Source organism: Lepus europaeus, chromosome X (genome assembly GCF_033115175.1).
Source record: "Lepus europaeus isolate LE1 chromosome X, mLepTim1.pri, whole genome shotgun sequence".
Lineage (NCBI taxonomy): Eukaryota > Metazoa > Chordata > Mammalia > Lagomorpha > Leporidae > Lepus > Lepus europaeus.
In genome coordinates, this window is record NC_084850.1 from 32,208,589 (window position 1) to 32,223,765 (window position 15,177).

The 15,177-nt window shown below is 38.1% G+C and overlaps 1 protein-coding gene across 4 annotated transcripts in view; it reads right to left on the reverse strand.

Annotated features, from left to right (window-relative positions):
• Positions 1 to 10,362: 10,362 nt before the first annotated feature.
• STAG2 (STAG2 cohesin complex component) overlaps positions 10,363 to 15,177 on the reverse strand; it is a 176,759-nt gene continuing 171,944 nt past the window's right edge. For 3 of the 4 annotated variants that reach the window (XM_062184586.1, XM_062184587.1, XM_062184588.1), the window contains exon 34: positions 10,363 to 12,367. In XM_062184586.1, coding sequence (XP_062040570.1) covers positions 12,344 to 12,367 — 24 coding nt within the window. In that variant the 3' untranslated portion in view covers positions 10,363 to 12,343. The remainder of the gene's footprint in view (positions 12,368 to 15,177) is intronic. The other variant, XM_062184589.1, reaches the window with a different exon arrangement.

Genomic DNA, 15,177 nt, shown 5'->3' on the forward strand with positions numbered 1-15,177 from the left:
CACAACCAAGACATGGTTACCTTTAAGTGGGCTTCTCTTTGGGAGGTGAAGCAAAGATGGCAGCTGAGGAAGACGCTCTGGCGATCACTTCCCTGCAGACACAAACCAAGCCACCTTCATAATAGCTACAGAAGCCAGGTGAGAGGCCATGGGAGCTTATCTTGTTATAATCATAAGCCACATTGAAGAAAGCAAGGAGAGTTGCTTGGATCACTGCTGTCCCAGCTCCAAGGACTGTGGAGGAGAGATACCTTCTGCGTGGCAGAAGCAACGAAAACTGAAGCCCATTGCCAAATCCAGTGCAAAAAGCTTCAGTTGAGTTGGGGCCCCCAGCCCTTGCCCTCAGGGCCTTACCAGTGAAGTGAATACTTGACTCTTCCACAGCAACCTGGCTTCTGCTACTCCTCCTTCTCCGACTGCCAGCACAAAGTAAAATATGGCCATGCACAGAAGCCAAGAGAAGGAAGTTAGAACCATGCATTGGAGCTCGAAGCCAAGCCTACCACACCAAGACCAGGAATCTGATAAAACCCAAAGGCCTCTACCACCCATTTGGTGCTCACAGAATGAACCTTTAGATTTGATCAGCATCAAGTGGACTCCTGCATTTCAGTGGGCTGGACTCATTTTGGCACATCAGTGTCAGCCTTGGGTAGGCCTAGAGGGAACCCCTGGGACTTTGTGGGGCTCATGAACTGTGGGACTCAGCTGTGACCAGCATGGGACCAATCTGGTAAGCTAGGGGGCTACCTTTCTAACCCTCCTCCAACCCAGAACAGATAGTAAGGGACCAAGTGACTTCATCCTGGAAATCAGTGCAGAGTTGGTATCCTAATGGTTTTCATCCCTACATCAATGTCTGTGGACAGGGTCTCTGGATTTGTTCCAGTATCAGGTGAAGACCTACTCCCTGGTGAGACAAACTTGCTTTGGTGCACATCACTGCCAGACTCTTATGGGCCTGATGTATAGCACCAAGATTGCACAGGACCTGGTAACTGAGAGACCCAGGTGTGACCTACCTCAGGACGGCCTGAGGAGCTGAGGAATTGCCTCTTTCAACCCTCCTACAAACTTGAGCAGACAGCTAGGAATCATGACTGTTTGGGAACTCAGTGACAGGCTGATAAAACCCAGCACTGAGCAGATTCTGATGGTCCGTCTCCAGGTCAGTGCTGAAGGAGACAACCCCATGACCTGCTTCAGCACCCAGCGTTTTGTGGCCCTGGTTGAGCAGTCTTATATCCCAGTCAGCATCATCAATGGCTGAGAGGTGCAACATCCAGTGAGTCCACTTCAGCAGCTGAACAGACTGCCTAGAATTTCTAGGATAGTCGCAAATGAAGTCAGGTTACTAAAACTAAAACTGCAGATGTTGTACCCCAAGAAGCATTAGGAACCGCCAGGAACAACCATGACCTCAGCTAAAAAGCAAAACAGGGTGTCAGAAACTGACCATCTAGGAATTGAAATCTCTGAAGATTTCAAAATAGCAGTTTTAAGAAAAATAAAGAAAATTAAAAACACAGAAATGATTCAATATGCTAACAGATATGACAGAAAGATGGAGTTAAGCAAAATCAAGTGGAAATACTTCAAGTGCAAAGTCAACTAAGTGAAATTAAAAACATGATATTGGATATCAATAGCAGAACAGGTAAAATACAAGAATTAATGAGCTTGAAGACAGGCTATTTTTTATTTTATTTTTTAAATATTTATTTATTTGAAAGTCAGAGTTACACAGAGAGAGGAGACAGAGAGATAGATACAGGTCTTCTATCCGCTGGTTCACTCCCCACTTGGCTGCAACGGCTGGCTGGAGCTGTGCCTATCTGAAGCCAGGAGCCAGGAGCTTCTTCTGGGTCTCCCACGTGGGTGCAGGGGTCCAAGCACTTGGGCCATCTTCTACTGCTTCCCCAGGCCATGGCAGAGAGCTGGATCAGAAGTGGAGCATCCAGGTCTTGAACCGGTGCCCATATGGGATGCTGGCGCTTCAGGCCAGGGTGTTAACCTACTGCGCCACAGTGCCAGCCCCAAGACAGGCTATTTGAAAATACAATTAGGAGCCAGCATTGTGGCACAGGGGATTAAACTGCTGCCTGTGTTGCCAGCATTCTGTATCAGAGCAACAGTTTGAGTCTTGGCTGCTCTGCTTACAATCCAGCCCCCTGCTAATGTGCATGGGAAAGCAGAAGGATGGTCCAAGTACTTGGGCCCCTGCCACCTACATGGAAGACTTGGATGGAGTTCCTGGTCCTGGCTTCAGCCTAGCCCAATCTTGGCTATTGTGGCCATTTGGGGAGTTAACCAGCAGATGGAAGATTTCTTCCTCTTCCTGCCTCTCCCTCTATCACTCTTTCAAATATATATATATATTTTTAATTCAAAATGTATATAGGAATGGAACACAATTGTAGAGTACTTTATTAGGATTTCTTACCTTGGGGCCGGCGCTGTGGCACAGTGGGTTAAAGCCCTGGCCTGAAGTGCTGGCATTCCATATGAGCGCCGGTTCGAGTCCCGGCTGCTCCTCTTCCAATCCAGCTCTCTGCTATGGCCTGGGAAAGCAGTAGAAGATAGCCCAAGTGCTTGGGCCCCTGCACCCACGTGGGAGACCCAGAAGAAGCTCCTGGCTCCTGGTTTCGGATTGGCACAGCTCCAGCCATTGTGGCCTTCTGGGGAGTGAACCAGCAGATGGAAGACCTCTCTCTCTGTAACTCTTTTAAATAAATAAAATAAATCTTTTAAAACAAGATTTCTTACCTCTTTTTCTATTTGTCTCTTTTACTGTTTTTATAATTAATGGTAAGGTATTATCACTTCAAGATATCTTGTTTTAACAAAAGTTTTTTTATATGCTTCATGGTAAGTACAAAGCAAAACTTATATACAGATTTACCAGGGGGGAAAGAAAAGCAAGATACAGATTAAGCCATCTTTGACACTGGCATCTCTTAATAGAAGTGCTGGTTTGAGTCCCAGATACTCTACATCTGATCCAGCTTCTTGCTAATACACTTGGAAAGATAGTGGCACAAGTACTTGTGTCTCTGCACCACATACGAAACCAGAATGGAGTTTTTGGCTCCTGGTTTCAGTCCGGCTCAGCACTGGCAATTTTGAGCATTTGGAGAGTGAAACCAGCAGATGGAAGATCAATCTCTCTGGCTCTTACAAATAAATATTTTAAAAATTAATAAGCAAGAAATCAAAGTGTACCAGTAGAGAAATTCACTTAGCCCCTTATGAAGATTATAACTTAGGGACAAAAGGAGGGCCTGGCATCATGGCCCATATGGGCACCAGTTCTAGTCCTGGCTGCTCCGCTTCAGATCGAGCTCCCTGCAGAGCAGTGGAGGATGATCAGAGTGCTTGGTCCCCTGACACCCACATGGGAAACCTCAAGGAATCTCCTGACTTCAACCTAGCCCAGCCCTGGCTGTTGTAGCCATTTGGTGAGTGAACCAGCAGATAGAAGATCTCTTTCTCTCTCTTCCTCTCTGCAACTCTGTCTTTCAAATAAATAAATCTTCTCCTAAAACAGACAGGAATTAGAGTAAAAACACAAAGAACTATCAAAATGGCAGTAATTAAGACCATACCTAACAATAATTACCTTAAATATTGATGAACTAATTGTGAAATTAAAAGACACAGAGTGACATGAAAAGACAAGAAACTCACTTCATCTCAGAACATACATAGACCAAAAGTGAAAGAATGGAATAAGATATTCCACGAAAGTGGAAACCCCCCCCCCCAAAAAAAGGAGTAGCGAAACTTCCATCAGATAAAAGGGATTATAAATCAAAAGCAGCAAAAAGAGACCAGAGAGATCATTAAACAATGATAAAGGGCTCAATCCAGCAAAAAAATAATACTTGTAAATACACATGTACCCAATGGTGGAGCACCCAACTACATAAAGCAAATATTAATAAAATGGAGAGACAGACTCCAATATAATAATAGTAGGGAACTTTAACATCCCACTTTCAGAAATGGACAGATCATCTAGAAAGAAAATAAACAAAGAAACAGTAGAGTTAAGCAGCACTCTGGATCAACTGGATTTAATGGACATCTACAGAACTTTCCATCCAATAGCTATAGAATACACACCCTTCTCAAACAGCAAATGGAATGTTTTCCAGGATAGATCATGCATAGAATCATACATAGAATCCGAGATGAAAATGGAGACATTACCACTGGCACAACAGAAATACAAAGGATTGTTAAGAAATTACCATCAACAATACATGGCCACAAACTCGAAAACCAAGATTGAATCATGAGGAAACAGAATAGTTAAACAGACCAGTAAGTAGTAAGAGTGAATCTGTAATAATAATAATAATAATAAAACTAGGATCAAAGAAAAAGACAGGACCTGAGGGTTTCACTGTTGAATTCTAACAAACTTTTATTTAAAGAATTAACGCCAATCAAAGATTATTTCAAAACTAGAAAATTCTCACAAATTCAGAGTCCAGCATTACTTGGTTCCAAAACCAGAAAAGGACACAACAAAAAAGAAAGCTACAGGCCGATATCCTTGGTAAACATAGATGTAAAAATCCTCAAATTTCTCACAAAATCCTCAGAATTCTCTAATACTATAATGAAAATATGTGTAAATTACTTGTACCTTTAATAAGAGGGTTGTTAATAGCTCCAATTTAAGAGATACACAACATAAAAAGATGTTAAGTTGTGACCTCAGAAACCAAATGTGGTAGGGGGGGAGGGAAGGATGTGTACTTCCATACTTTTTACACAGATTACAACTGTTATCAGCTTAAAATAGTCTGTTATAATTACAAGATGTTTTATGTAAGCTTCATTTAACCAAAAAACTGAAGGCTATAGTAGATACACAAAAGATTAAAAGTAAGGAATTAGAGCATGCCAACAGAACAAATCACATAGTCACAAAGACGAGAGAGGAAAAAGGGAAGAAAGGATCTACACAGCAACCACAGCAGTAATCAGTCTTTACCTGACAATATTTATTTTGAGTATTAATGGATTAAAATCTCCAATTATAAGACAAGGTGGCTGAATGTATAAAAAGGAAAGCCTAAATTAAAGCCTTTTTAGAAGACACTTACTTCACCTTTAAGGGGGCACACAAAGACTGAAGGTGGAGGGATAGAAAATGGTATTTCACACAAGTGGAAACCTAAAGACAGGAGGGATAGCTATAGCTAAAGAAGACCTTAAATAAACTGCAAAAAAGAGACAGTGAAGATAATTACATAATGATGAAGGGGTTAAGTAATCTAAAGTATATAACAATTATAAATGATATGCACCCAACACTGGAGCACCTAAATACATAAAGCAAATGTTAATATATCAGGGAGAAGAGATAAGACTGGATTACAGTAAGACCAAAGAACTTCAACACCCCAATTTCAGCAATGAATAATAGGGGGACATCAGAATTACACTACATGTTAAATTAAATGCAACTAACGGACATACACAGAAGAGCCCATCCAACAATAGCAAAATACATACTCTTAAGAGCAAATGGAACATCCTTTAAGGTAGATAGTACATTAGGATACAAAATAACTCTTAACAAATTTAAGACTGAAATGATATCAAGTATCTTTTCCAATCAGAATATAAAATTATTCATTAGGGCTGGCTTTTTGGAGCAGTGAGTTAAACTGCCACCTGTAATGCCAACATCCCATACAGGCACTGGTTCAAGTCCCAGCTGCTCCAATTCCAATTAAGTTCTCTGCTAATGTGCCCAGGAAAGCAGCAGAAGATGGTCTGAGTATTTGGACCCCTGCACCCACATGGGAGACCTGATGAATCTTCTGGCTCCTAGCGTCAGCATAGCCCACCCAATCCCCAGCTGTTGAGGCTATTTGGTGAGTGAACCAGTGGACGGAAGCCCGTGTTCTTTCTTTGTCTCTCTCTCTCTCTCTCTCTCTCTCTCACTCTCACTCTCCCTCTGTCTACCTCTCTAACTCTGCCTTTCAAATAAAAAAAAAATACTTTTTTAAAAAAATAGTAATTACAGGAGGAATTCTAGAAAATTCACAAATACATGGAAATTAAACATGTTAATGAACAATCAATGGATCACTGAAGAAATTAAAGGCAAATATTAAAATATCTTGAGACAATTGAAAACAGAAAAAAAATACCAAACATTGGGAATGTGCCAAAAGCCAGTTTTATGTGTGTAGTAATTAACACCTATATAAAAGAGGAAAAAAAGACTGCAAACAAAAAAAGAAAAACAAACGACCCAAAGTTAGTAGAAGGAAAAAAAGAAAACATGAAGATCAGAGCAGAAATAAATGAAACAGAGACAGGAAAATACAAAAGATCGATGAAACTAGAGCTGCTTTTTTTGCAAAGATAAAAAAAAAACTTTACATACCATCAGATAGATTAAGAGACAAAACTCAAAATCAACAATGAAAAAGGAGACAACTGATCCCACAGAAATAAAAAGGACAATATCATACTACTATGAACAATTAATTACATGCTAACAAATTAGAAAACTTAGAATGGACAAATTCCTAGTCACATATAACTCACCAAAACTAAATAATGAATAAATTAAAAATCTGAGCAGACCACTACTGAGTAAAGAGTTGAAACAGTAATTAAAAGCCTGCCATCGGGGCCGGCGCTGTGGTATAGCGGGTTAAAGCCTTGGCCTGGGGTGCTGGCATCCCATATGGGCACCATTTCTAGTCCTCTTCCAATCCAGCTCTCTGCTATGGCCTGGGAAAGCAGTAGAAGATGGCCCAAGTGCTTGGGCCCCTGCACCTACATGGGAGACCTGGAGGAAGCTCCTGGCTTCGGATCAGTGCCGCTCCGGCTATTGCGGCCATCTGGGGAGTGAACCAGCGGATGGAAGACCACTCTCTCTGTCTCTACCTCTCTCTGTAACTCTTTCAAATAAATAGAATAAATCTTTTTTAAAAAAAAGCCTGCCATCAAATAAAAGACCAGGACCTGGCAGCTCCACTGCTGAATTCTATCAAACATTTAAAGAATTAATATCAATCCTTCTCAAGTTCTTTCAAAAAACTAAAGAAGGAATACTGCCAACTCATTTGATGAGGCCAGAATTATTCTCAAAGCAAAATCAGACATGGACCCTACAAGAAACAAAAAATTACAGGCCAGTAAACCCAAAGAACATTAATTAAAAACTTCAATAAAACCCAACCAAATTCAAGAGCACATTAAAAGGATCACTCAACAGGATCAAAATGAGATTGTATTTACAGTTAAAAAATTTACTTTGAGAGACAGTGAGATGAAGAGGCAGAGAAATCTCCTATCTGCTAATTCACTTCCCCAAATGCCTCCAACAGCCAGGACTGGGCCAAGCCAAACCTCAGGGCCAGAACTCAATCTGGAAGTCAAACATGGGTGGCAGGAACTCAAGTACTTGATCTATCACCTGGCCTCATAGTGTGTACATTAGCAGCAAGCTGGAACTGAGAGCAGCAGCAGGACTTAAATCCTAGCACTCTGATATGGGATGCAGGCCTTTCAAGAAGTATCTTAACTGGTGTGCCAAATGCTGCTCCCCAAAGTAGCATTTATACTAGTTGCAAGGATGGTTCAACATATGTAAATCTATAAATGCCATATTATTACATTACTACAGTGGAGGCTAAAAATTAACAAAAAAGCATTCATAAAATTCAATATTCATTATTTTAAAAAACCTCTTAAGTATAGAAGGAATGTGTCTTAACAAAGTAACAGTCATATATGAGAAACCCACATCTAACATCATGTTCCACAGTGTAAAGCTGAAAGCTTTTCTTCTAAGATCAAAAACAAGAAAAGGATGCTCACTTTTCCCATTTTCACTCAACATAGTATTAGATGTGCTAGCCACAATTAGGTAAGGGGGAAAAAAATAAAGGGCATGTGGATTGGTAAGGATGAAGTCCAACTATCCTTGTTTGTAGATAACATGATCTTGCATTCAGAAAACCCTAGAATCATACTGCTTGAAAAAAAAATTCAGTAAAATTGCAGGGCACAAAATCATTCTAACAGTGAACTATCTGACCTGGTACTCAATCACCATGAATCCATGAATCTTTAAAAATTCCCTTTATGGCAGGATTCTGAAAGCCTCTTTTTAGGGGCCAGCACTGTGGTATAGTGGGTAAAGCTACTGCCTGTGGCACTGGCATCCCATATGGGCACCAGTGGGTGTCCCAGCTGCACCTCTTCCAATCCAGCTCTCCTATGACCTGGAAAAGAAGCAGATGGCCCAAGGGATTGGGCTCCTGAACCCACGTTGGAAGACCAGAACAAACTCCTGGCTCCTGATAGGACCAGTACTGGCCATTGCAGCCATTTGGGGAGTGAACCAGGGGATAGAAGACCTCTTTTTCTTTGTCTCTCCCTCTCCATCTGTAACTCTACTTCTCAAATAAATAAACCTTTAAAAAAATTTTTAAAAACCTCTTTTGGGCTATCCTACTCCTCCGTAGCTTCCCAACTTTTTTTTTAAAGATTTATTTATTTATTTGAAAGAGTTACACAGAGACAGGAGAGGCAGAGAAAGAGAGAAAGTCTTCCATCTGCTGGTTTACTCCCCTGATGGCCGCAACAGCTGGAGCTGCGCTGATCCGAAGCCAGGAGCCAGGAGCTCCATCGGTCTCCCATGCAGGTGCAGGGGCCCAAGGACTTGGACCATCTTCTACTGCTTTCCCAGGCCATAACAGAGAGCCGGATCAGAAGTGGAGCAGCCGGGTCTCGAACCTGCGCCCACTCACATCTTTTAAGAAGCAATCTGGGTAGTCTATTACAAACTATGTTTATTTATACCACTCAATTCAACAAGCACCTGGATTCATTAAAGATGCTCCACAGCACAGTGAATAGTGTACCATTTTATCATACTGCAATTATGTATATTGTCCTTACATACCAAATAGTTTCAATGATTCCTGGTACTTACGCAGCCAACCTTGCATGTGCCACATTTCCCTCACCTCCTGTCTTGTTTTACTGGTAAGTTGGGCAACAGTGAGCAAGGGTTGAGGTGCAGCAGGTTACGCCTCTACATGGCACACCCACATTCCACACTGGAATGCCAGTTTGAGTCCCACCTACTCCACCTTGGATCCAGGTTCCTGCAAATGCATCCTGGGATGCAGCACTGATGACTCAAGTGCTTAGGCTCCTGCCACTCCCGCAGAGACCCAGATTGTGTTTTGGACTTCAGCCTTCCACCTGGCGCAGCCAGCCACACCTATTGCAGCGGATAGCAGACCTCTTTCATTAGATGAAAATGAGTAACTTAAAAAGGGAAGGAGAGGAGATTGCAGGTGTTTGGCACAGCAGATATGCAGCTACTTAGGATACCCATATCCTATATTGGTGTGTGAGGATTGAGTCCTGTATCTACAACTGATCCAGTTTCCTGCTAACACACAACTGGGGAGTTAGCAGGTGATGGCTCAAGTGCTTGGGTCCCTACCACCCACATGGGAGACTCAGATTTTTCTCAGTACCTGGCTTCAGTCTGGTCCAGCTGCAACTGTTGTAGGCATTTTGGGGGTGAACCAGAGGATGGGAGATCTTTGTCTGCCTCTCTCTGCCTTTCAAATAAGTAAAAGGGGGAAATTAGATTTAATGAGAAAATCATTTAAGCAGTGTATCATTTTGTGTTTTCATTTTTGTATGACCAATGCAGAAAATGTTTTTCTAATATGACCTACAAACTAGCCCAAATAAACATGCTAATATATGTCTTAAAAGAGTATCATGCAACCATTATGAAGGAGGAGATGGGAGAGGGAATGGGAGCTGGGGGTGGTAGGGAGGAAAGAACCACTATATTCCTAAAGTTGTATCTATGTCAAAATGCATTCATTAAATAAAAATTTTTAAAAAAGTATCATGCAAATATTGTTAACACACTGAAGAGAGTTTTTGTTAGGAATTCAATTAGCAAATTCTTGAAAGTCAGCCTTTACCTTCATACCATAAGCCCCTTATCTAAGATAGAAAAAAAGAGGCTGAAAGCCTGAACTAATTCAATCTACCTTGCTAGTTTCCTTCCTAGCACTTAGTTCCTACTGGATCTATGAGGGAGGAACCTCTAACACATGCCTAGAACATAGCACGCACTCAAATGTATCTTGAATGAACAATGTAGGCTTTTGAAAGTAAGTTTAATAATCCATACTAGATGAAAACTCAAGCAATAATGGTTATAGGTTCCTATCTTAAAGCAATAATCCAATTAGGGATTTAGTCTCATTTAAAAATAGGTATGATTTATTAAAAATATAAAATGGTTATGTTTTCTATAAATTATTCCCAATTGAACACATTAAAAGATGCAATGATAATAGATATAATTTGCATATCATTTATATCCACCCTCCCTCTTTGATTACAAGAGATAAAACATACAACACACTGTAGGTTTATTTTTATTCAAAAAGTTACTGTCTCAAGACATAAATACAAATCAGAAAACAGTACAATTAGGACAATAGAATGTGGAGGACAACAGGTTAGAGTAATATATAAAACATTTTTAGCTGGTTGAAAACAAAGCTGTAAGAACTGCTTTCACAAAGAAGTACTCCTTTCAAGAGTGAGAAAAAAATCAACTTAGGTTTAAAATCATATATACAGTCCTCTCAGCAGTTCTAGTAAATGCAGTGGTGTGTGAAACAACATATGCAATACTTTTGCATGTAACAATATTTGTTGATGGAAAATCTGTTAGACAAGTCTCATTTCACTTGTTCTTAACCATGATTTAATAAAATAATTGTAATTCATCATGATCTTTTAGCTAACCTATGGTTTTTGGCTACCACAGCCCAATGCTTATGTGATTTCTGACTCTAAATACTGGAAGCCTTTTGGTATTCACCCATCTGAAGATATTCTTGTATTGCAAGCATATTAAGGCATGGAATGATCAAAATAATTTACCTCAAGAACTGAGAGACGACTGACAAAAGATACACATGTAATATAAGTTAATATTTTGTTTTAAACGATGTCTAGCTGCCTAAGCCTCGCAAAATGAGTTGATGTCAAAATGGCGAGTAGCCACTTTCTGTTTTAAACTAATTCATTTGTGAAAGGACATAAAATGAAGTTTAAAGCTTAGCTTTCAAAGAATATTATGGGTTATGAATTCTATTATCCCATCTAATTTACATACAGAGGAAATGTACTGTAACCTGTTAGAAGTATCTTTAACCTGAAGACTGCTTGCAAAGACAGATAGATAAAACAATATAAAATACAAATTTAAAAATCATTTTAAAGCATGAACACTCATGCTTTTCTATTTTTAAACATTGTTAAACTTTCAATATATTTCTGAAACCTCATAATTTTAAGTTGGAATTTAAAAGTAAGAAAAAACTAAACAAACTGCGCAATTATAAAATCAGCACCAATTTATATATATATATAATTTTATTTAAAATTTAGAACCCTATTCCCACACTCTAATAAGCTGTATAATTTTTGTTTAGAATTTTTCTGCAAACATACTACAATAAGCTTCTTTTATTTGGAGACAAAATACAGTGGCACTACTGGAAGGAATATCACAACATTACATTTTTATCTTAAAGGACAAGCAAACTTTCAGGGTTGATAATGGGATAAGCATGTTTGAGACTGGTTACCTTCTGGCAGTTCACTGTTTCTGGATATTTCTGAAAAGTATAGAGAAGCTCTTGGATTTTAAAAATATCTTAAAATACATTTTAGATGAAAAAATTGTAAAAGTTCTGCTTATAAGTTTTATTTTTCTCCACAATTACAATATTCAAAACAAAGTTTTGTTGATTGACGTTTTAAGCATTTAAATTTAGAATGCTAAAAACAATTCTATCCTACAATTTCAGGGTCAGGGGAATAAACTTATCCTTAACTTTGTTTCTTGGATGTAAACAGAAATCCAGCAGAGGTCAACATTATTTAGTACAACCAGTAAATAAATGTGAGAGAATTCATATCTGTACCAAATGCCTCTTCAGATTGTTATATTTTTTAAAAAAGCATGAAATAATTGATTTAAAAGCCAACTAACAGCGCATAAATAAAATATTTACTTTCTAAGAAAAAACTGTAGCTTATCATCAAATTGTTTACTTGTCCTTTACTTTATTCAGGCAAACAAAACTGCCCCTCGATGCACTTGATCTTGGTAAGCATAAGCATGTCATATTCTCCTTAGAGAAAAATCTGTACAGAATTTCACTGTATCTACCACACTTTATTTTTAAAATTTCCTCTTCCACTTAGAGAATGACTTCATCACAGATTTAATTGTGTACTGGTATTAAAACATTGACACCCCAAGAACCTAATGAGAGAGAAAGAAAAAATATTGTTAAAATAGTCATTCATTTCTTTATAAATTATATCTGTAAATACTTAATTATAAAATCATGCTAATAAAACCACTTCGAAAATGTCCTGCCTCTTTAATTATATAATTGTAAAATGTATCGACCATTAGTAAATAACAAAATAACAGCATAAGGACTAATCATGATGCTACTTACCTCACAAATATAACTAAGAGTAGGGACTCTGATTTACTTATGTTTTTATGTAGTCCCAGTGCTCTGAATATAGGCACGTAGCATTTATTGAATTAACAAATGAATGTGCTTCCTGACATACTAGTATACTTCTGACAGTCACTCACTGGAAAGAGTTCGAGTCTTTAAAACTAGGAAGTGGGCATAATTTTTAAAAAGATCTTTGAATAGGCAGACCAAAACAAATATGAAGAAAACAGGAAACTTTCTTTAGAAAAACCTAGTCTGAGTCGATGAACAGACCTACAGATTTTAGGAAATTCTAAAATAAGTATGGTAAAATTTGGACAAAATGACTCATCCCATTTCTCACCTATCCATTAGCCATACTATCACACTACTCAGCCCTTGTCCTCCCCTTTACTATTCAACAAGGTTCAGGCTTCGCCTTTGTTGAATAGAGTCAGAGTTTGGATGCCTAGAATTTTTGCACCCAAGAAGCCTAGATGATGTTTAAAGGTCACTTCTAGCCTTAACACTCAGTGAACTTAGTAAAGGAAAGGTCTGATGATGAATGAAGAGGTAAAAATCCTAATTAGCAATTCTCAGAGTGTGGCATGGAAGACAAATTCTTTCCTGACTATAAAGCATGCAAACACCTGAAACTGCTTTTATTGTTTTGCATAAATGAGGTTATAGCTTGGGCCTTCCTACTAAAACATTAAATTAGCTCAATTTTTCTGAACCTTACTTTACCAATTGTATTATTACAGCTAATTCTAAGAAAAAAATTTCAACACAGGAGAAGAGCAACATTACTGACGCTCTTCTGTGCTAACACATACCTATTTCTAATGTTTGCATTAGCACTCATAAACCCTTGAACACTATTTTAAAGTACAAACATCAAGCTTTGGTGTGTTGTAGCAATCAATACTGACAGAAAACAACCATTATCACCATGGGGTAAACCAATTGCTCCCAGAAATAAAACCAGCTAAATACAAATATAATAAATAATAATATCTTATTATAAATAATATACACTATAATATTATATATTATATTCAACATGCTATATTATAGATAATATAAAATAAACTATATAAATCTAGAATCTTATGTATATGTGATCCAAAGATGATTTGCCCAGAATTTATTACCACTCATATATGATATGAAAATCATGTTACAAAAGATATATTTAGAATTTAATTAGACACCTGAAATATCTATATTAGCAGAATTTAAGTTACTTAGCATTGGAGAATCTCATAAGCAGGCATTAAAGAATTTATATCCCTATTTTACTATTGTTTGGATGACTCACGTATCATAGGCTTGATTGTATTTTATTAAGGTAAACAGATTTTTATATTCAAAAATTTCTACTATTTCATTTTTTGATTTATGCTTGATAATTTGAGTCAAATCTTAATGTATATTAAAAAATAAACTCAATAAAACACATCAAATATTTCTAAAGATAGCTGAACCTTTAAGAATATTCAGTTGTGACTGCCGCCATCATGTGGTAATAGTATAAAACTACAGTTATAGGTACATGTGCTCATTTTCCTAGTGTTAGTAGCAGAGGCAGCTAAATTATCAAATTAAGAATAATAGGATTTGGGGCTGGCACTGTGAGTAATAGGTGTGGCCACGGCATCCCGTATGGGCGCCAGTTCTAGTCCCGGCTGCTCCTCTTCCCATCCAGCTCTCTGCTATGGCCTGGGAAAGCAGAAGATGGCCCAAATCCTTGGGCCCCTGCACCCATGAGGGAGACCAGAAAGAAGCTCCTGGGTCCTGGCTTGAATCAGTACAGATCTGGCCATTGTGGCCAGTTGGAGAGTGGACCAGTGGATGGAAGACCTCTCTCTCTGTCTCTACCTCTCCTTCTCTTTGTGTGTAACTCTGACTTTCAAATAAATGAATAAATCTTTAAAAAATAAATAAAAACGTCTCAGTTATTATATATGCAATATACATAAGAATGTCAAAAAACTACTGTAAATAACATCATTATTAGATCGGTATTTTGGCCCTTACTCAAGTTGCAGTTTACTCTAAATGTTAACAGATACCATTTATACTGTTATTTCATTATTTTAGTAATCCAAAAAACATCTTTTTCCAGGTAAGTAAGCAGATGCTTAAAGTTCTCCTGACATTAGCTGAGTACATGAAAAAACTTGAAGATCTCTAACTGCCCACATCAATTCATTTCTTAATTACATTTTTTTGATGTTTCCTCCAGATGAAGTCTGATTTTAGTTTTGCTAAGTCTAATAGTGGAGACAGCATGAGATTATTAAACCCTATAGAATTGGCATCAAATAATACTGGCTTCTGTACTTCTAAAGCAAAACTCAAGATGCACTAGAATATCAATTCCTGTCTAAAATTTTAGCACCAACTTCTACTGCAATAAATTTTTGGATAAATACACTTCACTATACTTGCTAGAAAAGACTTTCTTTCAACTCTCATCAAAATCACTACTCTCATATTTTATTAACACATGAGGAAATACACATTCTCTCAGATTACAAAGTAAACCATATACATCAATATGCATTTTCCACTATATTTATGGATACAGTAGGTCACCTACATACTAATAGATAAT